This window comes from Calypte anna, chromosome 4 (assembly GCF_003957555.1).
Source record: "Calypte anna isolate BGI_N300 chromosome 4, bCalAnn1_v1.p, whole genome shotgun sequence".
In the NCBI taxonomy this organism is placed as follows: Eukaryota; Metazoa; Chordata; class Aves; order Apodiformes; family Trochilidae; genus Calypte; species Calypte anna.
The window spans coordinates 11,902,909-11,928,474 of NC_044247.1; the positions used below are offsets into that span (position 1 = coordinate 11,902,909).

Sequence of the window (25,566 nt, forward strand, 5' to 3'; positions counted from 1 at the left end):
TCAAGGGAAACTGAACTCTCTGCTGACAACCTGAGCTGGTCCCAAGTCAGACCTATACCAAGAACCGAAGTGTTAACCCAGCAGGAAGCCCAAGCCAGCCCCAGGCAGCCTCTCAGCTGGACTCATTTGCTTGCAAACTCAAGCACCAATAGAGGAGCTGCCTGCACAGACATAACCCCAGTGAGAACTATGAAGAAATAAAAAATATTAATGGATTTAAAAGAACCTACTGCAATCCGGCCTGGTTGAGAAACTTTTTCAGACTTCTTTTGCAGCTGCAAGTTCTGGGACAAAGAGTTCTCTGCCTTGGCCTGTCCTGGATTTCCTGAAAGAAAAAAAAAATTTCTTTTTTAAAATGCATGTGCTGCAGAGTAAGAGAGAGGACCAGTAAGACAAGCACATACAGTTACCACCCAAAGCAGACACCAGCCTCTGCTGACAAACTGCTGTTTTCTCTTTGTGAGAGAGGGAAACAGTTTTATTTGTTTCCCAGTGTCTGTAGATGCCACAATATTATGTATATAAATTGATACTGGAGCAGTTTAATGCTGCAAGAGTAAGACAGGCCAAGACCTTGGGAATATACTCCCACTGCACATCAGCAACACTTCCACAGACAGGAAGGCAACTTGCAAAAGAAAAGTATGAGGGCCAATCCCTTCCTCTGCTCCTCTTCTTGAGGGGATCATCACATCAGCAACTGCTGCTCATATGGCTGCACCCAAGGTGCCACTCATCTGTATTTCTGTGATTGCAGACAGTGGGGCCAGGGAGAGGGTGAAGGAGCCTGTTCCCTGATGAACAGCTTCGTGAGCAAATGAAGATTTTACTTCATAAAATGGTTGCACATAAACAGTCTGAAGGGTCTGGTTCTTGAAATCAGGCAGTATCAGCCCCCATATTTGCAGTTAGAGCTGGTCCCTGTGCAGGGCCAACTCAGCATCTGGTGGCATCTTGTGACACTGCCCAAGGTCAGACAGCGGTAGCAAGGAAGCTGCAGCACCACTTGCACAGCTACTGAAGACCCAAGCAAACAAAACTAGAAGAGCTGGAGTCCATCCACATGTGCTGATATGTTAGGAGAGAAGCTTGCAAGTAATGAAGCAAATCTTCCTTTTCAATGCCCCCACTGCCCACAGAGCTAGCTAGGAAGAGCAAAAGCAGCCTTGGAGAGATGCTGTCTTCTGCACACCACTCATTCCTGACACAACTGAAGGGAGGAAAAGCAGATGTACCCTCCCCCTGGAACACACTAGACATCTCAATACCTGCCTTATACAGCCATTTCTCCTATGTCTATCCCACTGCTACCAACAGGAGTCCTTGCAAACTAAGGGCAGAGAATTCAAGCTGACACAAATTAGGATTTCTGTTTGGTAATTCAGATGGTTTTATCACAACAGCTTCACGTATTCATGCATTTTGCAAAGCTTTTAAAATTAAGAATTCCTTATTGGTCAATGGGTACCTAAGCAACTCAGCTTAGCTTAGCTTTAAAGCATTTATAGTCCTTTCCTGCCCAATTCATTATCCCTGTGGGTTTGAGAAAGCAAAAAACTCTTTCTGGAACACCATATGCCAGAACTGGCTGTAATTTAACAACACTTAAGAACCCAAGGAGACAGTTTAAACCACAAGGGAGGTTTTCTATTCTTTCCATTGCTGGTGAGGTTTTTATTTCCCCATTCCAAAATAGCATGGGAGTTAGACATCATGCAGATATTACAAAGTTGAGCTGGGCTGTCACATGTTGTTCATCTCTACGCTGTTATTCAAACATAAAATGACATAAGAGCAAAAAGAAATAAAACCCATGCAGTTTATATTATGCTTTGGATTTCTCTTGAAGAAAAATTCATGTTCTGTATAGCCAGTGAAAGCAAAACTGGATTGATTGTGTAAGTGTAATAACTAAGCAATTTGTTCTTCATTTATCAAGGGCTTGCAAATGAACAATACGAGTTCAGCTTAAAAATAAATTACCTCAGCAGCTCACTGGTGTGGTTTCAAAACATTTTTAGCATCCACCCTGCTTTGAATTGGGCATTATTCCCCATGTTCCCCATCTCTAGCAGACAACCTGGATGCAAGGCATTGTAACACACCACTGCTTTGCAAGGAGCTACACAATAAATCGTTGTACAGCTCACCCACAGAAAATGCCCCCAGGAATAACAAGAGAGGAACACAGCTGTCCACTTCTGTTCCATGTCCCTGTCTGCCAGAATCTCAGGTCATGTCTCAGAGTCTGTTCTGCAAAAAATCTGCACAACAGTAAGCAAGCCCACTGTGTTCCTACATCACCACCAGTGATCCAAGTTGCACTTTGCTTAAATTGGATGTGGCTATCTCCACCTTTTAGCTTCTTTTGCCTTTTCAGTTCCCCCATCTTTCTGCAAATCCATGTATATTGGAGGAATGTTTCATGAGGTGCTGTACAAAGTCTTAGGCTTCCTTCAGCCAGTACATTACCAGACTGCAGAAATATTAATGTACAGCAACTGCTTATCAGTGTCATCTTATCAGTGGGCAATGCAAAAAAGCAGCACATGGCTATGAAGAAAATGCCAGTGGGTGAACACCAGTACAGAATTACACCTGCATGTTGGTAATGCTGGCTCTGCAGAGTTTCAATAGTGTGCAACGGAACTGATGTTTTTCCAATTCTTAGTTGAGGAAGCTAAAATTTTCTATAATAAAAATATATTCAGTCACTTTTTAACTCAAAAGAGGAAGTGTTTCTATTTTAGGAACATGGAACCATAAAATCCAAAGGCTTTCAAAAGCCTAGCACAAAAAATGTCATTAAAAAAAATTTATTTGCAATGCAGCTCTTGACAGCCTGTAGAAGCCCATTTCATGTTATAGGATTTTTGCACATTTGAGTGATAAGTCTTTGACTTAGGAATCACCTGAGGTTGACCAGCTGCTCTGATGAGATCCCATCTCCCACTGCTTGCTGCCAGGATTGCTGCTGCTGCTGTTCAGCTTCAGAGCATGTCCTCCTGGGGATGACTGATGAGTGTTACTAAACAGAAGGAGAAAAAACTAATCAGATTATCTTGCGTGCAAGAACACAGACTAGAATGGATCTCATAAGCCACTGAATTGAGTTCCCTACTATTACTGTGTGGTACAATGCTCCTGATAAACAAAAATTTGATATTCTTTGCTGCTCCAAGCAGGTTGATCCAGTAGTGGGAGAAAGTGGAAGGGACAGTCTCCATCTAGAGTATTAAAGGGAATCCCAAGTGAAAAATATAACTTGCCAGATGTACTTCTCCTTTGACCTGTTCAGATGAGTGTCACTCCTGACTCCAAAATTTCATGGCTTTTTTCTCTACACCATCATCCACTTGTCAGTGAAGAAAGGAACACAATGGAGAGTAAAACAAGTTTGGGAAGTAAATCAGAGGCTTAGCAAGAAATGCAGGGTCAGAAGCCACTGACTTGTAACACTGTTTACTTACATGTTTTTGTTTTGGTTTTTTTTTCCTTCTTTGCCTCCTGCAGATCTTAAGTAGAGAGTATTTAGGGCTTGACTTCACTTGAAAGTTATTTGAGATGTTTCTGACTCTGGCTCATCAGAAATGCCACCCATTATTTTGTTATGTCAGCTAAATCTACTTCCCTTTCCAATTTCTCCAACCCTAGTTTCTCACAGCATTATGTTCCCTGACTAGACATCCAGTGGGAGCTACCCTTTACCACTGAGCACTCTGCATCCTTGGTCTTTTCTACTCTGATATGAAAAAAGTACACTAGCCTTAAGGGCAGGCTGCCAAAATAGTCAGGATACATCTTCAGACAGCCCTTTTTAAGCAACTATCAGGAAAAACAAAGCTACAGGCACAGCCTTTACAGGCTATAGCTGTAAATGCCTGTACTGTGAGCGGGGGCCAGACCCCCAAATGATCCAGCCACAGAAATCCCTTTGAAACCAATGGCACTGGAGGTGATGTAGAGTTTCTACAAGAGCATCCAGGCAGCCCTGACCAGCACCACTCCCACCTGAGATCATCAATGTGGAGAGACTACGAGCTCAAGTAGCCTCCACCTTCAGCAGTCTGATGTGAAGGGGAAGCTGGGCATGACCAACTCATAAGAATTAAATGACTGCACAACACACTGTCATTAATGGAGGAACAGTTGTGCAACTTGCAAGCAACCCACTTGGGCATGCCAAACAAACTGAACCAAATGGAACAACTCACTGTAGGAATTACTACAGGTGGAACTGCCTTCATATATTAAGAATACTGTTTTCCAGCAGAAGGGAGAACTACCTTGCATGAAAAGGAGGAGATGCATCAGACACTTGCTTCTTTTTAAATAAATTATGTCAGTCATGAAAAGGAACCTGGCTTAGACACTTCCCTCAGGTTTAAGATCAGGAAGTTTAGTTAGCTATTTTTGTGGACAAACTAATTCAAAAGCTAAAATAATTGTAACTTATGGAATGAGGTATGAACCCATGCCAGTTTTAATGTTACTGAGGCTATGGCTTTGTTTTTAAAAGACTGGGTTTAGTTTCCCTATCAACAATAAATCAGCGTAAGTATAAGCATAGAACACTTAGAAGCCTACCTTGAATGGCATCTCTGATGGCCAGGCTGATCCCTGTTGTAAAATTTAGAGGTTGTCCTTTCTGGAACCTTAAGGATTTAATAAAGTGTTTTAAGGTTACTGATATTTTTGACGCAGTTAATAAACTTAAAGCTTACCCTGTATCAACACAAAAGTAAGGCTAAAAAACATAAATGAACAACGTTTCAGTGGGAACTGGAGAGGTCTTCCATGGTATCACCTTGGAAGCTGCAAGTCGGCAGCAGATGCCTCTAACTTGCTCCAAGCTTGTGCAATCTATCAGGGTGCAGACTGCAAGGGGTTTGCACCTTCCCTTAGAGCCAGAATTATTCTTGGTCAATAGTTAAAGCAGACAGGGAAATGCATCTGTAGCCACTCAATGCAGCTTTCCCTAGGAGGTGGATTATTTTATGTTGCTACCAAAGGGCTGGGGGAAGAGAGACACCCACACCACCCCCCAGGTACCGAGTAATAGAATGAATACATGCATGCAAACACACTTGCATCTTGCACCAGTATTCTTGTACTTCTTAGAAATTCTTTAAAAAATAGAAAAAAACCAGAAATACCTTCAACTTAATTATACAAACTAATAAGCTTTTCTGCAACAAGCCAGATTTTGCACAGAAAGGGCAGCTAGAAACACCGGGTCTAACAAAAGAAGTATATCTGCATTCACAGACCCCACAGATACTATACATGTACACATAGATTTGGAACAATGACCTGCTTACAAATTAAGTTCCTCTTTCTAGATTACAGAGACCCAGTTAACATACAAGCAACCAGATTTTCAGTGAATTTCATGAAGCCCAGAAGATGGCTGCTACACAGTGCAAGGAAACTGAGTAATGTGCTGTTAACCACAAACTCTGCCAAACACACCCAGTTTCAGATACCTTTGGGGGTTGGTCTTCATTTGGACCCACACTCCAGAATACATCATCCTGCCCAGGGCTGAGTGGTGTGGTCATCATATCTGACAGGGAACTGCTGTGGTACACATCCTTACTGGCCTGGAAATTGTCACACTTGAAACAAATGAAACACATGTTGAATTATACTTCCCTGCCCATGTCCCAACCTCAACAGACATCAATGCTTCTGTTCACAACAATGAATTTTTAGTAAATGTACAAGGAGCATTTTGGATACAGCCCTACACACTCTTGGTGGCCATGAAGTTATTTATTTCCAGTATGTTAGCATGTTAGGCACAAATATTCCACGGTGAAGGCTACAATAAAAAATAGTAAAAATGTCCATGCTGTACATATCTCCTCTTCTTCAGTCTGTGGAGAAGCTAATAGGCCACTGGTGATGCACAGTGAACTAGTTAACAGCATGATGCAAAAAATTACTGTTGAATTAAGCATATTTCATTCAAACCTGACCAAGGCTTCCATGTCCAAACTGGGACAGTACAATCACTGGGTACATTGGTACATACAGTCACTGGGGAAACCCAACTCCCATAGGTTAAATGCTGCCTTCCAAACCAGTCTTTGCAAGCCTACCATCAACCTGGTGACAAATATCAATGGTGACAAACAGCCAGCTGGAAGTGGTTATGATGGTGCCCTGGCCCTCCTTTCTTAACAGATTTTTCAATTACTTGAAAAAAGAGAAAAAAAAAAGTCAAATGTGAGAATGCAGTTAGAAAGAGATAAGAAACTACCCTCTGACTGCTCCTCTTGTGTAGTCATGTTCAGATGCTCCCATTGCAACCATCTGTGTTTAAAAGCTATCCTCAAAGATACCTTATTAGATAGAGCATTAAGACAGGAAATGACCTAATCACAGTGGGAGGAGGGGATGAAATCACATCACTTCCTTCCAAAGTCTTCATTTCAAGGGAACAAGTAAGCTCTGTAAAACTCAAGCTAAAATACTGAAGATTTGGTCCTCGGATTCTTTCTGTATTTAAAAGAAGGAAAAAAAAAAAAAAAAAGAGAGAGAAACGAAAGTGTCTGTTAAATTCTACACACTAAGGAATAATTAAACTGGCATCTTCCAAAGGGGAAGAAAGGCAGAGAGCTAAAAAAGTCAACTGAATGTATTGATCCTTCCTGAAATGAGAAATCCACTTGGGCACCGAGGACCGAGACAAGGGAAGAGCGTGTGATCTGAGCCATCTTGAGGGACTCCTATGCTAGAACCAATCTGATGTTACAAAAAACAGTAAAAATATTAGAGAAATGCCTGAAGCTGAACCTCTTTGTGCTTTCCCTTGCCACAACTCCCATCCAAAGCAAGACCCAGGGCTCTCCGGAGACACCCACAGCCGGCAGGAACACCATGGGCTGATGTTCCTAGGAGGGAGCCCATGTCCTGGCACACCAAAAAAACCTCTGCTGGCAGCCACCTCTTTCTCACATGCATGGCAAGACCAGCATCTTCATCCTTTGCAGGCCAAACAAAGAGGCTAGCAATTTCTGTCTGAGTCAAAATTCAAACCTGTTCATCCTGATGGAATTACTGCAGCTCGGATCAGAGGCAGCTGCAGTTGAGTTTCCCTGAAGAATGACCCAGGCTAGCATTTTAAGCATTTATCAGCCCAAGACTATAAAATTCTACAGTTCCCCAGACCTGAGAAGCAAAATACAGTAACTGAGAAGTGCACACAGCTTTTCAATAATATGATTAGAAGCACCCTGTAACTATACAAGACTAATTTCACGGGAGCAATGTTCAAAATCACTTAAATATTGGCAGATAGTAATTCTAAAATTAATTACAGATGCCAAATATCCATTCAAACATCTTGTCACAACCTCTGAGGTCAGCATGGGAAAGTCAACTGTTGAAAAAGAGCCCTGAGAAGTTTACCTACCTAAGTATTCAGGTGCTTTTTAAATCTTTTTTTGACAACATATTCTGTTGACTCCCTTTACAGAAAACAGCTTTATCAGCAGTTATGACATCTCATAATCTATGTCCTTTCATTTTGTCAAAACCAATTTTTTTGTCCAATATGATTGTCACTAATAATAGTTTTTAGTTAACCAGAATTATTTCAACAGCAAAATGTTCCCCTGAAATGATTCACTGTGGGTGTAGAAATATGTTTTAGAAATAGCAAATGTACTATTTGTGTTCTCATCACAACACAAGAAGATTTTTTTTTTTTCTTATCACCTTTTCAAAAAGGTACTTAAACTTCTTCCTCAATTTCAGCTTTTGGTCCTGCAGAGCAGCAAGAAACTATCTGTGCTTAAAAATGTGAGCAAGCTTTGCTGAATCGTGGTGTAAGTAACTGAGTGATTCTAAACTCTGCAGATGGTACCCAGACACCTTCTTTGGCCAGAGACATCAGTCCTATGTAATGCCAGAAGTGATGCCTGTTTTGGGAATGATTTCTTTAGGACCCACAAGGCCTTGCAATTCATATGCCAAAAATGTTTCAAATAACTCTTCAAAATCATAGTGTTGGATGTTTTCCTTAAATTTCACAGATAAAATAATTTGCATGGGGGAAAAAAATTAAAAAAAAACCAAAACAACCAATCCAACCTTAACAATAATTCTAAAGTACTGAGAATTGAGCTTTAAATCATTTTTATTGTAAGCAATACTGAAAGAACAGCAGCTCCTCTCATGCACAGAAAGCCCTGGTAGACAAAGGTTTACCTTCTGTGTCTTCAGACCACAGTCTCATCTAACAGAGCTAAGGAAAAGGAGCCTTTGCTCCCTGAAATTGTAACAGAAATGGATATAGCAGAAAAGTTACGAATTTGAACTGAGTCTAATAACAGGGGGTAGATAAAGTGCAAAGTTGTTACAGAACAGCATAAGGAAAAGGATTTCCTTCAGCTTCTGAACAGATCTGCTCTGGTCAGTCCATAACTTAATGCTCAGCTAATTCTAATATTATTGGCTTTTGTTCTGCTTCAGTCACAATATTCCAGACAATATAGGAGATCTAGATAGAAAATCCTACAGGAAAACTATGGAGTCAATTAAAAAATGGAGTGCATTTCAGCTGAGAGCTAAATTCCTCCCCTAGTCAGGTGGCAGGAGACGCTGGGCAGAGAAGCAGACTCAGTGACTTTGCTCAAGAAGTCTCTGAAGTTCTGCAGGTATCCCAGAACAGCTCATCACACATCACCACAACCAGAGAGCCAGATCTGCTACCTGCACTGCAACAAACACACTCCAGGTACAAACCAGGTGGAAGTGGTACACTCTGACCTGGTAATAACTCACATTTCCTTTGCCAGACAGACAGGATAAAAGACACTGAGAAATCATGTTCCTTACACCTTAGGGGTTTTGTTACGATATCTGGTGACATAATTTTGAGAGAGATTTGGGCAGCCAGGATGTGCCACAAAGTAAGATTGCTTAAAAAAAGAAGTAATTTCTGTCCGAGCAGAACAGTGGTGGCAGATGATCCCTCTCTGACAAGCATGGATCGAAGTTCTTCTGCACAAACATCTGTGACAAATTCACCTTGCATTTTAACTCCATAGTTCACTTTTACTTTAAATCAGCAAGGCACCCACATAGCAAGCTTCACAAGTATATTGCTGTGAGTCTTTTAATCTCCAGGTCACTAACTGACCCAATGCTCATATTGCCTTAACAATTCATACAGTTAATGCAGGCAGCACAACCAAACATGCTGCTATTAGCATCAACAGACGCTGCCAACCAGCAAAGGCAACACAGCCCTTCAGAGGGATTATAAATTACCCTTTGATCTGGTCTCCACACTAGCACAGCAGCTATATACAGGTTGGCTTCTCTCTGTCCACACAGACTCTGTCGGCTGGAGCACTGGCTTGTGAGTGGGTAACTGGGCAGCTACCAGCAGGGAGTGAGATCACATGGTAAGGGCTGTATATCACTTGCTGCGATTATCCTTGAGTAACACCATCATTTTAAACAGTATAAAAATTTTATAGTGTAGTTTCCATCAAGGAATGTGAAAGAGGTTGGTAAATAACTGCTCTGTTCCTCATCACTCCCCTTGGCAGATAGGGGAGCTACTACCAAACAGGAAAGCATCGACAAGGTGCAAAGGAACAAAGTGATGCAGCCAGCCTAGGACATAGCTCCTTTCATCCTGGGAGTGTCACTTTAACAGGGCAGGACCATCCTCTGTACAGCTATTGTGCTCCTGCAGAATCCCAAAAGCCCACCAATAAACTGTGAACACTCCCACTTCTATTGCAGGGCTGAAACACTTGTCTGAAGGAAGCTGCCAGCCTTTACCTGAGACTAAGAAACAAATATCCTTCCTGCAGACCTTGCACTAGTTCTTCAGTGATTTGATGCTACAAGCCAGGCCATCACCTCAGCCCAGTTACAATACTCCTGACTTGGAATAACAAACAGGCCCTGGAAAAAAGGATGTGAGAAGATGCACAAATATTTTCTCAGATAAAAGGTGAATCAGGACCCCTCCTCCCCACCTATGGTGTTTTTTTCCAGCATCACCAAACAGCAACAGAGAAGGCACAGGAAAGCCTTCAATTTAAAGATGCTAACAACCAGCTATTGCTTGCCCCCCGCAATAGCTCCCTCACTCCCAGGCATAAAACAGAGGCAGAAAGTTACATTAAGGTACACAGAAGACAGGGAGATGATGTCCCTACTCACTGCACTGGGGGTTGGACTAGGTGACCTTTAAAGGTCTCTTCCAACCCAAACCATTCTATGACCCTATGACCTTCCATGCAGGATGGACTTGATGATCCTGATGGGTCCTTTCCAACTCTGCATATACTAATCTATGATTCTCTGTTCACCAGAAGCTGAGGCCAAGAAGAATTTCAGTGGCCAGCAATGAGTTTTAAAAAAACTTGGGATAATACAACCTGACCTCAAAATAATAACCCATAGCCACAGGTAGCCTCAAAGAAGTACAAAGGATCACCCTGCTGCTGGGGCTTAGCAGTGAGGAAAAAAATCATGCTCTGAAACCAGCTGAGCTGAAACTAAAAAGCCATCCTCCTCTGTGGTCTGATCTTCCCCCCTTGACTCCAAGATACAGTACACAAAGAAGAGGCCACCAGATGCCACAGCAGCACACAAATACCTGAGCCTCATTCAAATACCACTGTGCTGTGGGTACTGATAGCTAAATCCAACAGAAGGAAATGGAAAGATTGATCAGAAGCTGTACATGTATCCATTCATTCATCCAGGAGTCCAGCACAAACAGAGCTGCCAAGAATAAAACAAGTGCTAGGACTCTATGTTCACGTTGATGGTGTGAAGTGCTGTGGGGAACTGCAAAAGCAATAAAATTATTTCTGACACTGCTTGATTTCAAAACAAGTGGAGATTTCCAACTAAAACGAGCTGTGCTCACATTTGTATTAGTTCATTCCATTTCTACTTGCTGTCTTTTCTTTTGCTCACACGTGTTTATGATCCCTTCACAAGAGATTGGAGCAAAAAGTAATTGCAGTCTAAGCTACTTATTTCATACCCCATAAAGAACAGGATGCTGAAAGGAAGCCAAGTTTTTTGGCACACTGTGAGAACCCTGAATCCCCTCTCCCAAAACAGGAGAAAAAAAACAGGAGCTAAAATGAGCTAAAATCCTTCTTGAGAGAAGGATTCTAAGACAGAACTTTACCAAAGTGCTTTCACTGTATAGGTACAGTTTAGGTAGCACTTCTACCTCTAATACTGAAATTTTTCAAGTCACAGGCCTTCTGAGTCCTACTCACCAAAAAAAAAAAAAAATAAAAAAAAATGTTGTTATTGCATCTCCATATAGTTGTAGATTATTTTGTAAGAGCACTGATGATCTTCAATCTTCCTTTTGTATATGGTCAAGGATAAAAATTCTGGATTTGGATTTGTTTTGTAAAGTGCCATATTTAAGGCACTGTATAAATAAAATATTGTAAGGGGAATGCAACTGCAATCATTCAAGTTTTTGGGGAAACACCTGAGAGTAATACCATGGAACCAGCAATCAGGCATCCAGTATATAAAAAGAGCTGGTATCTAGCCCTGGTCTGCAGTGCCTAAGTATAATTCCACATGGAACTTAGCAGCATGAGCTGGCACTAAAAACAAAAACCCTTTGAGCTGGTTTGCACGGGCCTCAGTCACTTGTGCCAGGAGTGAAGGAAATCAGATTTCAGATGCCCTGTTGTGCCCAGGAACCCCCTCTGCCCTCTCCTCCCCACCTGAGGCAGCAGTACTGTACCTGTACTAACACGGCTCTCTGCGGTGCTGGGGTGCAAGGGCTGGAACTGCTGCCAGAGCCCATCCTGGGGTGTGCTGGGGGTTCCTGCCCCAGCAGGGCAGCCTGGATGCTGTCGCTTCTCTTTTTTCGGTCCTCAGCCTGAGAAGGAGAAAAGTAGCAGCACATTGCACACTGAGCCTCAGGCTTCACAGCTGGGGTGCTCTCCAACAGCAGCACTGTGGACACCACCTCTGAGGGACCTCCCTGTTGGGGAGAGGCCAGCTCTGGCACAATGTGAACCATTACAACCTCTCCATTTGCAATCCTTCCTTTTCCATCAAATTTCCAAATTGCAGCAAGGAAAAAGGCCCAAGTTGCTATCTGCTGTGTTCTAGGCCATCCCGTTTGCAGCAGGCTGGGGTTTGAGCTGGGAGGAGTCATCTGTCTGTATCTACTTATCTTTGACAACATGCAGCCTGTTTTGCTATGCATTTATTACCCCATTCTACAATGCTGACATTACTGTATGCCAGTTTCTAATTTAGAACACTTTTAACACTCTGTTAGTATGTCATCTGCACTATGAAAAAGACTGAGGAACATAGCCTAGAAGTCATAAAGGTCCTTTCACTTCCTGAGGGTATTGCTTGTTACAAAAAGCTTTATCCTGTGGTTTTGACCCCACTGCTCATTTCAGTTCCATTCAACATGACTAATTCCCATTCTCTAGTGTAAATCTTCAGCATATCTTCTGATTCAGCAGCCTAGAAGCAGCACTACACTGTAAACTAGAGATTAATGCCACAAAAACACCCAGTTATCTGTGTCTGGGTGAGCATTCTTAATGGTATCTCACTGTATCTGGTGGTACCTATGTCAGGAAGGTAAGCAGATTCTTAACACGGTCTAGGAAACTGCTGAGGAGATGGAAAAGAATTCCACTTAGCCTCCCAGATCTCAACTGGGAAAAAATAAGGACACATACACCAAATAAAACAAAAGAAAACAAAACCACAAAAAAACCTTATTAAAACAAGCAGCCACGGCCCAATACCATGAAATCCTATCCCCAGTGAACTCATTTCTAGTACTACTCTTGTTGCTTGATTTTTATTACTTGCAACTCCTGATAATGAAGGGCAAGTTTTACCATAAGCAAAAAGGAAAATAAAAAAGCTAAAAATTATAACCTACCTACTACCTCTGTGCCAAAAGGGTGCTTGCATGCACGACATTATAAGCTGGATGCAAACCCCTGCAGCTGACACTTTAGGCTCTCAGAACTGATGCTGGCTCCTACCCAGACATTGAACTAGTGCAGGAGTCCTGGTCTCTCAGCTCTATCTGGCAGAGGTCACATCTGCACACACCAGAGGAAACCTGCCATGACCTGCCAGCCACAGGATGAATACAGTGGCAATGACAAGAAACTCCCCAGAAAGTGTCCTGGGGCCCTAAACATTAAACCTGAGGCTTTGGAGGGTATCATGGTTTTTTGTTTGCAGCAATAATTCTGGAAAGTTTTTGTGTATCAGTATTTAGTCTTGCAAATGTACCTCTTTGCTCATGCTGCTTGATGGAGGATGTGCTGCTGAACTTGAACTCTTGGAAGGCTCCTTCTTCCTCTGCTTGTGGTCATGCTGGAGAGACAACAGCTGTGTCTGATCTTTGGGGAGAGTTCGATGCACCTTCCTGCTGTGCTGCACATCTTCCACCTTCTGAAAACAAAGAGTGAGGAACCTCAGAGAGAGTGATGCCTTGGAGAACAACCAAGCTGACTGATGGAAAAACTGTTGCTTCAAAGAAGAAAGCAAGCACAATTCCAGCAGGGCTGACAAAGATCCACAGTCCTGAGCGACAGGAAGCATAAAGTGACCCCGAACACTTAAAGTGACCCCTGTTTGGCTTTTCAGAAAACACATCAGAAAATCTTAGTTAGTCTTTTTACTTTTCTAAAACCAGAAGGTTTTAATTAAACACTTCTTCTTTCTGTTTCATTACATAACAGCTCACTGCTCAAATGTTAGAAAAACACTGTGGCCAAGGTATCAGACCTGACAATGAGACTTCAGCATTAAAATAAACCTCTGCTCCATTTTTATTTATGAAAAAGAAATCTTCTGGTTACAACCCGAGCAAAAACTGGAATTTTAAGAGCTTAGGTTGGAGCTGATGCTGGAAGCTTTCAAGGTAAAGATATTTTAAAACAGGTGACTGAAGGCCATTCCAGCATGGAGAAGCAGGAGGGCAGAAGTGGGAGTGACAGTGTCATTGCTGCAGATAAGGAGGATGACTCAGTATCACGAAGCTAACTCCAAAGAAGTCCAAATCAAAGAACAAGTAAATGCATTTAAGAAGCCCTCCTCTGGTCCATGACTCAGAAGATGAGAACACTCTCAGGGACCTGAGAATGACATCAGCTCCTAAAACAGGGAGCTGTAAATTGCTGTCAGTAAACACTCTTCATACCTGCTTCTTTTCTGATTTCCTCTGCCCATCTACTATGAACTGTTCATCTTCCACAGCCCTTTTGTCTTCTTTACACCTCTCCTCCTTCCTCTGAACTTCCAGCCACCTCTGCTCACACTCCTGCTGCCTTCGCAGCTCCAGCTCTCGCCTCTGATGCTGGAAGAGAGTCAGGGAATAACATTGCTTGTATTACTTTACTTCTGTACCCACCAACTACCTATGCCAGTGTTCATTAATCACAAAGCCCATTCCCTGCTCTGCAGTCACTAACAGGGGACATCCACTACACCAGGCAGCAGGAGACAGCCACAAGCTGCCACCACAGTGACTGCCAAACCTGAAGTGAAACCTTGGCCCTTTTGGCAGCCAAGGGTGGATTTGCCATTTATTTAAGCCATCATATGAGATCTCTGTGACAGCTGGAAGCTGATCTAATGATAAATTTCTTCCTGCCATTTTGAGAAGGAAGGGCTTTTCCAGAGTCCCCCTGGTTTTGCTGGAGCAGCACTATGCTTCACAAATGCCAACTCCAGTGTGTTTGCACAATGCTTGAATGTCATCATATACTCCTAAGGAGAGACACAATGGTGAATTAGCAATGCCTCCAACGCCACAGCATGTCAGACAGCTGAAAAGGCAGCAGCCACTTTGTAACAAACAGAAGCACACGGACCAGGGACTGGACAGACAGGCTGAATCAGGCAAGGCATATGAGAAGGAAATCGGGATCTCATTCCTTCCCTAAAAGTGTTCAGGGCTGGGTTGGATGGGGCTTGGAGCAACCTGGTCTAGTGGGAGGTGTGCCTTCCCATGCAAGGGGTTTGGAATTAGATGATCTTTAAGATCCCTTCCAATCCAAACCAGACTGTGATTCTATTGATCCCTGGGCTCCCTGGGCTCCCATTGCCAAAGTCAAGCAAAAGGCCCTTCCTCTTCCACTCCCAAAGGTCAGTGCAAGCTATCAGCAGGAAAAGGGCAGAGCCCATTTAAAATAATTTAAAAATCATTGCGTTCAGAAGTGATACAGTTCTCCCAAGCCTAAAGACTACAGTCCAGATTGTGCTGACAACCTAACCCATCCCTCTTGCCTTTCCAAGCCTACTCTCTACAGGTACACTTTTTTTTGTTTCTGATGAGACACAAAGCAGTAATACAAGCCAGTCCCTACATCTTCCAGCCTCCTCCTCTGCTCTTTCTGCTGTTCAATCCGTTTCTGTCTCTCTGTCAGCAGCTGTTTCTTGTATTTCTCCTGGTCCTTCAGCTGCTGCTGCTGGCGGTGAGGGTCAGAGCGGTTTTTGTTCTCCTGCTGCAGCCTCAGAAATTCACGACGCAGAGTCGACTCCCCTGGGAGATTAACTATGGAGCTGAAACAGAAGTGAGGTTTCTACATGACTAAACAAAACATTAAAGAGAGAATACAAGGTGCATTGGGAATTGCTGGTTTTCCTGTGTGAGCAAATTAGGAGGTTCCAATAATCTCCAGCGCGTTTGCTACGCATCTGCACTCACTGTGCTACGAAACAGCCTGAAGCTGATTACTGGGTCCTTCATTTGAGTTACCTCCCTATTGCAGGGGAACTAATAAGCAGCTTATTACAGACATCTTATACTCAGCAATTACATTTGACAGCTACCAAATAGTTAAAGCTACCAGGGGGGATATGGGAGACAGGGATTCAGAGCAAGTTTGGAAAGCTGTTCTGGCTGAGAAGAGCTGCCTTCAATGAGAACACTTTGGGCAGCCAAATTATCTATTCCAGTAATAAAATTAACCTTGGTTCCCCTTCATCTTCATTCAGGTCATCGTCTTCCTCCTCACTTCCACTGTAATCATAGTCCGTTTCTTCTAAAAAAAGAGAACAATAAACAAACCCCTGTGGAGGATGCTGATGTTTCAGATAGGATCTTGAACTTTGTTTCTGAGTGCTCAACCTGAACTACACACAGCTCAGCAGGAATTTAAAAGCCACAGGTTGCACTGAGAGGCTGAGGGGAGGTAAGATATCTATGTATATAATTCAAAATCTAGTTCAGATAATGTTTCAGGGCAGCCCCTGTACACACTCCCATCTTTTCCCTTGACTGACTTGTATTGGTTTTGCAAAACTGACCTATTTTCAAAAAGCTGAAATAAATTAGGCTACACCCACTGAGAAATCCAACCCTCATAACAACACCAGTGAAGAAGCTCTTCAGAAAAATACAGATAGGACATAGAAGATTTTACTGCCCTTCTCTGCTATTGTGTACTTGTTGCATGGCTAAGATGAGGCCTCCAGTAAATCCATATTTCCTTTTGTACTAAAGTAATAATTAAAAGCAGAAACACGGATAAAAAATTAATGCTTGTTTTAGGACAGCACTTCAGAAGAACCTGATCCACACTTCTAACTTCTCTTCAAGACTATTATGAAGGCAGTTTTTAAGAAATAATTTAAAATTGGCCCTACTCTGTATTGCTGTCTAGAAAGCATGCTAAAGAGGGACATAATTTATTTCTTTTAGTCACTATTTTGAAGTGTACAGTCTGGTAATTCCATGCTAGTCTCCCTTTCAGGGAAGCTTTGATTAAAAATTGCATCTTTTGGGTCAAAATATAAGTATCTATCAAGAAGTGATTTTATCCCTGCATTTCCCCATGTCCCCAAGGGCATTTGTTAGAAACTGGAACTTGCTGTATTTCCATTCAAATGTGCTTCTCCAAAAGAGAAAATTATATGGAGATGTAACTTTTAAATCAAATAAGTGAGGAAAAGACAGATGAAGTAAAAGACTAGGTGGTAAACATCAGTAAAGTACTACTTAGCTACTCAAGAAAGCAGGGACCTAGACTTGACTTGGACTCCTTGCTCATGTTGCCATGAGAATTCCTCTCAGTGAACCAGAGTCAGTCTCAGTCAGCCTCCAAAGACTTTAGCACTTCATCAAGGATCTGGGCTTTGGCAAAGAGATCTTCAAAATGGCCTCACTGTTATCAAGGACAATACTTTCTCACAGTTTCCCTGGGTCTAGTATTTCAGTTGCATCTGCCATGTATTTTGCTGCCAAAATTGGAAGAGGACCTATGCTCTCTAGTGCCTGAAATTCTCTATTTGCCATGTTACCTTTTTCTCCTTTTTTCTTTCTGGTCCTGTCCAGGTGGTCTTTCAGCATGATGCGCACTTGCCGTTCGTTCTGCATGTCCCGGATGAAGGAATGCTTCAGCAAGGTGTCCGTGGATGGGCGATGCAGGTAATTTTTGACAAGGCAGCTTTCAACAAAGTTTAAGAACTTCTTTGACCTGAAGAAGATAGGAAAGCAGAGGGAAACAGTAATCCTTTCAACTTGGAAAGCACTGACTTTGCAAGGTTTCCTTTTGCACTAAAGCTGGGGGAGAGCCTTAGCACCGGTGTTTCTCCTCAGACCAGTGCAGTGCTCAGGACAAACCCTACACCCCTCAATGCAGTTGCTGGATTTACCTCTAGATCAACAAACCCGGTGCAACTCCTTCAAAAATTCCCCCACCCTTCTGATATGGTGAGGATTTACTTTATACTTTTCATTTAAATTGATTCTCTGTAGGCCATGGTGACTCCCATTAGTCCCATGATGTCCATGCAGTCTTCTGACAAACCCTGACCCAAGGAGCCCACCTAAGCCTTGCCTGTACTGCAATTTCAAGCCACCCCTGCCAAAATCTAGCAACTGCAATGACTGCCACAGCTTAGGTAGAGCTCAAAACAAAAGTCTTTCTTCCTGAAGGCAAACTACATCTTCACCTGTGGCTTAACCCAGTGCTGGAAAGACCTTAGGAGCAACTTCAGAGATCACTCTAGGATTTAATCAGGCAAGATAGCTCAAAATTCTCCTAAGCCAAATGCAGCAAAATACAGGTTTTTACACATCTCTTTACCATTTTCTGGATTTCAGCTTTGGGGGTGGGTTCCGTGGGATGAGGAAGAGTGCTCTCATAGGGTGCATGTCACACAGGGCTGCAAAGAAAACCACAAGCTATTGAAGGGTGAATGTTCCCCTCCTGTGTCCCTTCCAAGGCCTGACCAGGCTGACCCAGCTGGGCCAGGAGTCTGGCTCTCCCAACAGAGAGGAACAAACATTCCCACTTCCAACACTACAGCATCCGCTGCAGAACCACACCATTAGTCAATGAAATTCACACTACAGCCAAGTAATGAAGTCTCTGAGTACACAGAAATCTCTCACACAATATGCTGTTATTCTCAGCTAGAAGAGATTTGAAAAAAGGTTGCCTGGTAGGAACAAGTACAGTTTTCTTCATATTTTTTTATATATAAGGCTTCAGAATACATAAAAAAGCTCCCTTTGCTAACACATCGAAGTATGTTTTCATATAAATAGAAGTGAAAGTTGAGACTGAAATACTTACTAGTTCATTATGTCTGGCTTATGGTTCAGATAAATGAGAAGCTAAATTTTAACCAAACTCCTTCATGGCATAAGAGGAATTGCAGGACGAAGAAAACCCAATGTGAAGCAGAGAGCTCATAAATTGTGGTGCCAGCACAGAGCATGACTGAGCACACACTTAATCTGCTCTGTTTCAGGAGTCTGAGCACCATTGTTACCCAAACTGCAGCAGCTTTTACTCATGCATTCAGACACTGGTTTCTCTCCAGCCCAATGTATCTCTCTTTAGCGTTACTGCTGTGCAAAGCTGAACAAAGAACTCTGCAGAAAGTAAACATCTCATCTCATCTGTCCCGGGCGTTTTGTAGGGAATTACGAATGTGCTTCATCTGTCATGGGGACACACCAAGGGTCAGAGCTCTTCCTGCACAAAGCAGAGCTACTGAATGAGAAATGATAGGAACTATAGAGAGGCTGCCTTACAATATGAAGGTGTTCAGCAGTAATTCTTTTAGCAGGAATGGACTTACAGCATTACAGAATCAGTAAGAGTGAGAAGACTGTGGTCTGGTGAAGCCTTTGCTGCCTTCTATTGCTGTCTCTGCTTGCATCCCCCTGACCCTGTTTCTCACATCTGGGGTCTGTTTTTGACTTTTTCCATTGTATTTTCAGTAGGACATGATACAGTGGGAATTGGGGCAGAAAAAGTCTGGTATCTAGCTATGGGTCTCAGATACTGTTGTATTACAGTCAACAAAACACAGTGGAGTAGAATATAGTCCATAGAATTTCCCATGCAAAACGAATGAAAATACCAAACACAAGTGTCAGGAGGAATTGGCACGCAAAGCTACCAAGTCTCTCTCAAAGGGCTCCCATGGGCTCATGTCTCAGGACTAAGCTTCAGTTAGGCTGAAGCACAGTGTCTGAAAGTCCTCCTGAACTCCACCTGGCTCCTGAGTGCTTCTGAAAACCAAGTCTGACAGGACAACAACTAATTGTGATTTTTACAAACAGCCTAAGTGATCTCAAGCTCAGGCCAGAGTATAATTTATTTCATCTCCTCTGCTCTCAGTAGTGACCAGATACCCCATCACATCTGCTTCATGGATGCTGGGACAAAGCAACTGATACTCCATGGAAACCAAATTGCATGAGATCTCTGCATCCATCCTGGGGCCACCCACCTCTGCCTGGAGGCTGTGCAAGGCTGACTGGGAAGTGAAGGGGAAAGCTGGCAGGAGAGGACAGGCTGTAAAACCATGGCTCTCTGCTCTCAGGCTGAGCATGTGGACATGGACCCAAGCTATTACATGAACCAATACAGTATTCATCCCAAAATCTAGGACAATCAAGTCTGTCCCCGGGTAAGCACACAGCCTAGCTTCTCCTGCTGCTTTTTTGTGTGTGTGTCCTAAACCTACAGTCACACTTGTAAATTTTTCTGCTAACACATCAGTCACTCACAGACAGCAAGGTGATGCTAACAAAAGAAAAAAAAAATGTTTCCCAAGGAAATGAATGCAAGGAATTAAAATACGAGGTCTTAAAGGGTCTAAAAGGAAGAGGAAAGTGAAAGAGCTCAAATGACAGTAAGTCACAGTTTATTTCTAAAGATACAGCCAGGCCACAATTTTGCACATCTGTGCATTAGCCAAGCATGAATTATTTTTACCACAGAACACGCTGATGAACCACAGACACCCCCCCCTTTATACCAAATCACTTACGAGGAGCTCCTTCGGCCATTTCAATAGCAGTGATTCCCAGAGACCACAGGTCACTCTGCAGGAAAAGACACATTGCACATTCAGTTGTTTGCTTTCTTTCATTTTTTTTTCGTTGTTTGGTGTGGTTTTGTTGGGTTTTTTTGGGTTTTTCTTTGTGTTTCTTTTTACAGTTTCCCTAGGTTTCTCCTGGATCAGGTTGTTTTAGCTGGAATGACAAACATTCTGCTCCCTCCCATTCCCTACTGAGCTTTTAGGAAATGTGCTAATAGCCAGAAGCTTCCCCTTTCCCATACAACTCTGAACAGCTGATTCATCATTTAAGCAGCCAGTCTCAAAATGTAGACCTTCTGCATTAAAAAAAAAAACCAAGAGCCAGAATATAGCAGGCAGTGTTTAAATGTATCTTAAATCTTTTAAACTGTTTTCATGAGGCAGTGAGACACAGAAGTGCCTCATCCCCCTGCTCCAAAAAAATTCTTGGCCTTAATGCTTATTTCAGAGCAGTAACTGCTGAGTTTCTACATGGAAAGTTTCTGATGGAACAGAAATTATAGTCAGGTCTTGGGGGCTGAGTTTTTCTGTATACAAAGTCTCCAGTCTCATGTATTTGGGTACATGAAATGGTACAAAATCTGACATATGAAGTCAGATTTACACCACAGTACAGGTTTAATTAGAGTGAATTGCCCTTTATCAGCTTACCTGGATGCTAGGGACAGGGTTTTGATCATAGGAAACAAATTAGAAATGCTACCAGTGAGCATAAAATCTTAACAGCTTTCCACTTGATTAATCGTGTGCATTATTTTAGCAGGTTTTGTGTCTGAATGTAGCCAAATGAGAGGCAAGTGACCAAACAACTTACTGGGCTTCTCTAAATCTATCTTTTACAAAGGAAGTGACAGATGATAAATCTTCAAAGACTAGAAGCAATATAGGGTTATCTGCAGAGCAGCTCATACCCAGCCTGGCACTGTAACTAAATCTGACTCCATCAACAGAACCTTCTCAGTCCAGCTGCTTGAACCAAGTTACACAAGTGGAAAATCAGTTCACATCATAGTTTGTGGCGGGATATGACAAAAAAAAAAATAAATTGGGAATTTGATAGATTCAGGATGTGGACTTGCTATCAAGTAAATGACTGAAAATTAGAAAAGACTTTTAGAGGCAGTACCACAGGTTTTGGGGGTAACAGGAGAAACAAACAGGCTATGGAGAAGTTTGGTTTGGAGTTTCAACACACAAGAGGCAGACAGGGGAAAGGGAGCATGACAGCAGCATTTGTAAAGATCAGTGCATATCTATGCATATTTATGCACATATATTTCTACTAATTTGTTATAATATTTTTTTTTAAAAATCAGAGCTGCAACAGCGAAAGGTTACAGAGTGTATTCCTGCTACTTTGCTCATCCATCATATCAGCTGTAAATCTCTGTAGAAAGAGCAGCCCCACGTCACCTTCTTAGTCACATCACTATCTGTATCACTGCCACCAAAACCCTCCACTGATCAGTTTAAAACTATCATCAGTAAAAAGCCATTCAGAAGCAGAAAGAAATGCATGCAGGTGATCTGTGATTAATACTGAAGGCAGAGAAACCTCAAGAATTAGGGATGCACATTTGTAATGCTTTTATCTTCTGAAAAATACACATTCTGAAGAGAAAACTGACGTGGGAGAGGGAATGAAGAGATTAATTTCTTGAGGTTTCAGTAGATTTACATGGTATGAAAAGTAAAAAAATCCAAGAACTTGTTGTTCATGACTGACACTCCCACAACATAACCTCACTCTGCCAGGGTAGCATGGAAGGCCTCAACAAGGGAGAATCACGGCAGAGAATTCAGCAGAAAAAGGAAGCAATAAGAGGTGCTTCTAATAAACATTTCCAAAGCACAGTTAAATGAGAAGGGCAAAGAGGCAGCCAAGAGAGCACCTGAACCAAGGGAATGACTGGAGGGTCACTCAGCAGATGGTTGCTCAGAAAACCATCTCTGGAAAACATCCTGCATTGTAAGTGCAGACAGACAAATGACAGCACTGCTGGAAAAAGGCCAGAGGATGATGAATAAACTTTGCAAGACTCTTTGGAACAGCATCAGAATATTATAAGTGGTAGGAGGAGAACCAGAAAAAGTGCTTGATAGCTGATCTTGGGTTCCCCAGTACGAAGAAGTAATGGACAAATTGGAGTGGAGTGGGGGCAATGAAGGGCCATAAGGATATTTAAGGGACTGGAGCTGGGGGGCTCAGAGCTGAGAGAGATGCAACTGCTCAGCCTGGAGAAGGGAAGGCTCAGGGGGATCTCACACACCTGTACAAATTCCTGATGGGAATAAAGAAGACGCAGCCAGACTTCCGAGTGGTGCCCAGTGACAGGAAAAGAGGCAATGGACACAAAGTGAAACACAAGGAATCCCATGCCTTTACACCTCAGCCACCCTTTGGATGGCCAGAAATCATTCTAGAATGGGAATTCTCTTGCAGTCACATCCTCATAAATAAATGAAGTGATGGCAATTATTGCCAATTAGCTCAGGACTCCCAGCTAAGTTCAGAGTAAAACAGCTCTATCACAGAAGTGAGCAGTAACCTGACATATTAGTATTTCAAGTATTTTTTGCACAGTTCAAGAAAGTGTATTTCCTGTGTTAGTTCACACAAAAAACCTCATAACAAACTCCACTCTTGAAAATAGTCACACACATAAAACATTTCCATGTATACAGCTATAGCACTGTTGAGGTTTAAAAGGAAGTTTGAACTTGGCAAATGCAGTACTTGAGCAGAATTTCAGTGATAAACTGCACATCTTGTTGCCTTTTGCAGAGTTCTAACACTTACTCTGTAATCATAGGTAGAGTCTGGGTTCTCCTCACAAGCAATGACCTCAGGTGCCATCCAATACGGTGTGCCAATAAATGTGTTTCTTCTCCCAATAGTCCTATCCAGCTGAGCACTTACACCAAAATCCACTGAAAAGCCAAGCAGAGGAAAAAAATTAATAAAGAACTATATCCATATAGCAGAGTGTTTGCTTGCTTACTTTCACACTATTTAGAATGCCAAAACTTTGGGCTGCAATGCATAACAAATCTGAGTTCCTCCAGTACATCTTGCCCTACAGTTGAAATATAATTTCCCCCCCACCCTCCCTTTTTTTTTTTCTTTTGACAGAGAAATCAAGTAAACAGCATACTAAATCTACCAGGCAGGTTATGGCAGACATGAATTGCTCTAGGAAGATATTACAGAATAATTTATGCTTTACTAAAGCCTCCATTGAGTAGGACTCAAGATCTTTAGTATCTCAAAGGAAAAATAGTATCTACAGACAAAGCAAATTTGGCTGTGTCTAATATGGCCATTTGTGAAAGCTGGGAAGAACTATCCTACCACTTCCTTTTAAGGTGTTTGGAATAAATCCTTCTCCACATTTATACACTATCTTAGAACAAGGTGGAGAGTATACTGGCTTATTCTGATCTCAGACTCATTATAATGAGCAAATCCTGTGGTGCTCTTTGTGCTGCAAATGGTGTTACTTTCATTAGGACTTTATTGCAAAAATGGTTTTGTTCAGACACGAAGAAAGGCCCATACATCCAATAATTATGTGATTGTATTTTTCTTTGAACACACCTCTAAGAAACACTAATTGGATCCACTGGGCATAGCAGCCGAGTGCTATTCACAGAGAAGATAAAATAATAGGAAAAAGAAAAGACTGAAAGAAAAGAGCCCTGTGGTTCCCATCAAGGAGCAGATTTTCTCACATTACTTCATTGCAGATCATCTGCAAACCACAATCATTGGTACTTCTACAATTTAATGTGTCTGCTTAGCAAACCTTCTCCAGCAATAAGCTGGACCTGACCTCTGGGTGTGTGCTTCTGATGGGAAGTGTGCACACTTACACTGAGGTAGAATGGAACTGGACTGAGGAGGTCGTGGGCTTCTACCTTCTTTACTTTAAGACACACGAGTTAAATACCTCTGGAAAGAGATTTTATTATTATTTCTCTTTTTGTATGTTGTACTTAGTAGATCTGTTCCATCGTTACTTCAAAATGTTTAAATTTCTTGTCAACCATGTAAAGAATGGTAGGACCAGGACTACACAAGAGTGCAAACAAACATAAAACCCTGGATCTTGCCAGTTTTAAGAGGGAACAGTTGAAAACTAGTACATATAGAATCAGAGAATGTTTAGGTAAAAAGAGACCTCCAAGATCATCCAGTCCAACCTTTAACCAATAAACACCATGCAATTTGACACATTGGTTGACCTTTGATTACTGAAGGGTCTTTCCAAGACAAGATGGAAATCCTAAATTTTTACAAACAGGTTTCTAGCACACATATAAGGAAACTTACCCAGTTTGACTTCTGCATTTTCTGTGAGAAGAACATTCTGTCCTTTAATATCTCGATGGATGACATGGTGAGCATGAAGATGTGCCAAGCCCTAGAAGAAAACCAGACTTTCTTTTTTTCTTTCTTCTAATCATTATCATGAGCGTGGCACTGTTGCCTTTTTACACTTTTACTCTTCCCAGATTTTATTTATAGCAAAAGTCCTTTAGATATTATTAGCAACATGAAGACCCCAGTCTTGGAGAAAAGTGAGGACAGCAACAGCAAGTTTGATTGCCTTCTTTTCCCATAGGCCTGACAGTAGTGAAGCATCTCTGAAGCAAAGTGTGAAGAGAACAAGGTAGCAATATTTCAAGCTTCTGGCTCAGAATCAAGGGATGCCTTCTTAGAGCATTTGTTAAAAGCAAACAAGTGAGAAAGAGGAATGCAAAATGCCTCTGCTCAGAAGCAGCATCTGGCTGGCCACAGTGGCTTAAATTCTGCATTCAGCAAACCCACATTTAATGGTAAATGGAGCACAGAAACTTCAAAATACCACTTCAGACCTCTCTTTGAATGAAGCAGATACTGTTTTCATTCAACTAGTATTTGTAATATTCTGTCTCCTTCTTCATTCCAAATTGCCTATGGTTGAACTAGCATAGAAATAAAGGAAAACCCTGGAATAATAAATTCAAGTAAACCAGGGTATGCTTCATTTAAAATGCTTTGCCTCTCTAATATTAATGACTTCAAGCAGTGCTTTCACCCAGCTTCTCAGTGTTCCAGCACAAAACACTGTCAATCCACGTGCAACTGGGTCATTCTGTTTAGAAACAGGCCTGATTAAATCCAGTCTCTTGTTTTACACCAGAATGTTGTTATGGTTTTCAGTTGAATGA

The 25,566-nt window shown here is 42.1% G+C and overlaps 1 protein-coding gene across 1 annotated transcript in view; it reads right to left on the minus strand.

The window, feature by feature from the left end:
- Positions 1-25,566, minus strand: part of NRK (Nik related kinase) — a 99,198-nt gene that overhangs the window by 29,105 nt on the left and 44,527 nt on the right. The window contains exons 6-19 of the mRNA XM_030448820.1: positions 24,686-24,776; positions 23,153-23,283; positions 20,302-20,356; positions 18,099-18,177; positions 17,311-17,486; positions 15,980-16,052; positions 15,375-15,570; positions 14,207-14,362; positions 13,294-13,455; positions 11,759-11,896; positions 5,487-5,618; positions 4,588-4,655; positions 2,913-3,028; positions 231-325 (exon numbers count right to left, since the gene is read on the minus strand). Of these exons, the coding sequence (XP_030304680.1) occupies positions 231-325; positions 2,913-3,028; positions 4,588-4,655; positions 5,487-5,618; positions 11,759-11,896; positions 13,294-13,455; positions 14,207-14,362; positions 15,375-15,570; positions 15,980-16,052; positions 17,311-17,486; positions 18,099-18,177; positions 20,302-20,356; positions 23,153-23,283; positions 24,686-24,776 (1,668 nt within the window). The remainder of the gene's footprint in view (positions 1-230; positions 326-2,912; positions 3,029-4,587; positions 4,656-5,486; positions 5,619-11,758; positions 11,897-13,293; positions 13,456-14,206; positions 14,363-15,374; positions 15,571-15,979; positions 16,053-17,310; positions 17,487-18,098; positions 18,178-20,301; positions 20,357-23,152; positions 23,284-24,685; positions 24,777-25,566) is intronic.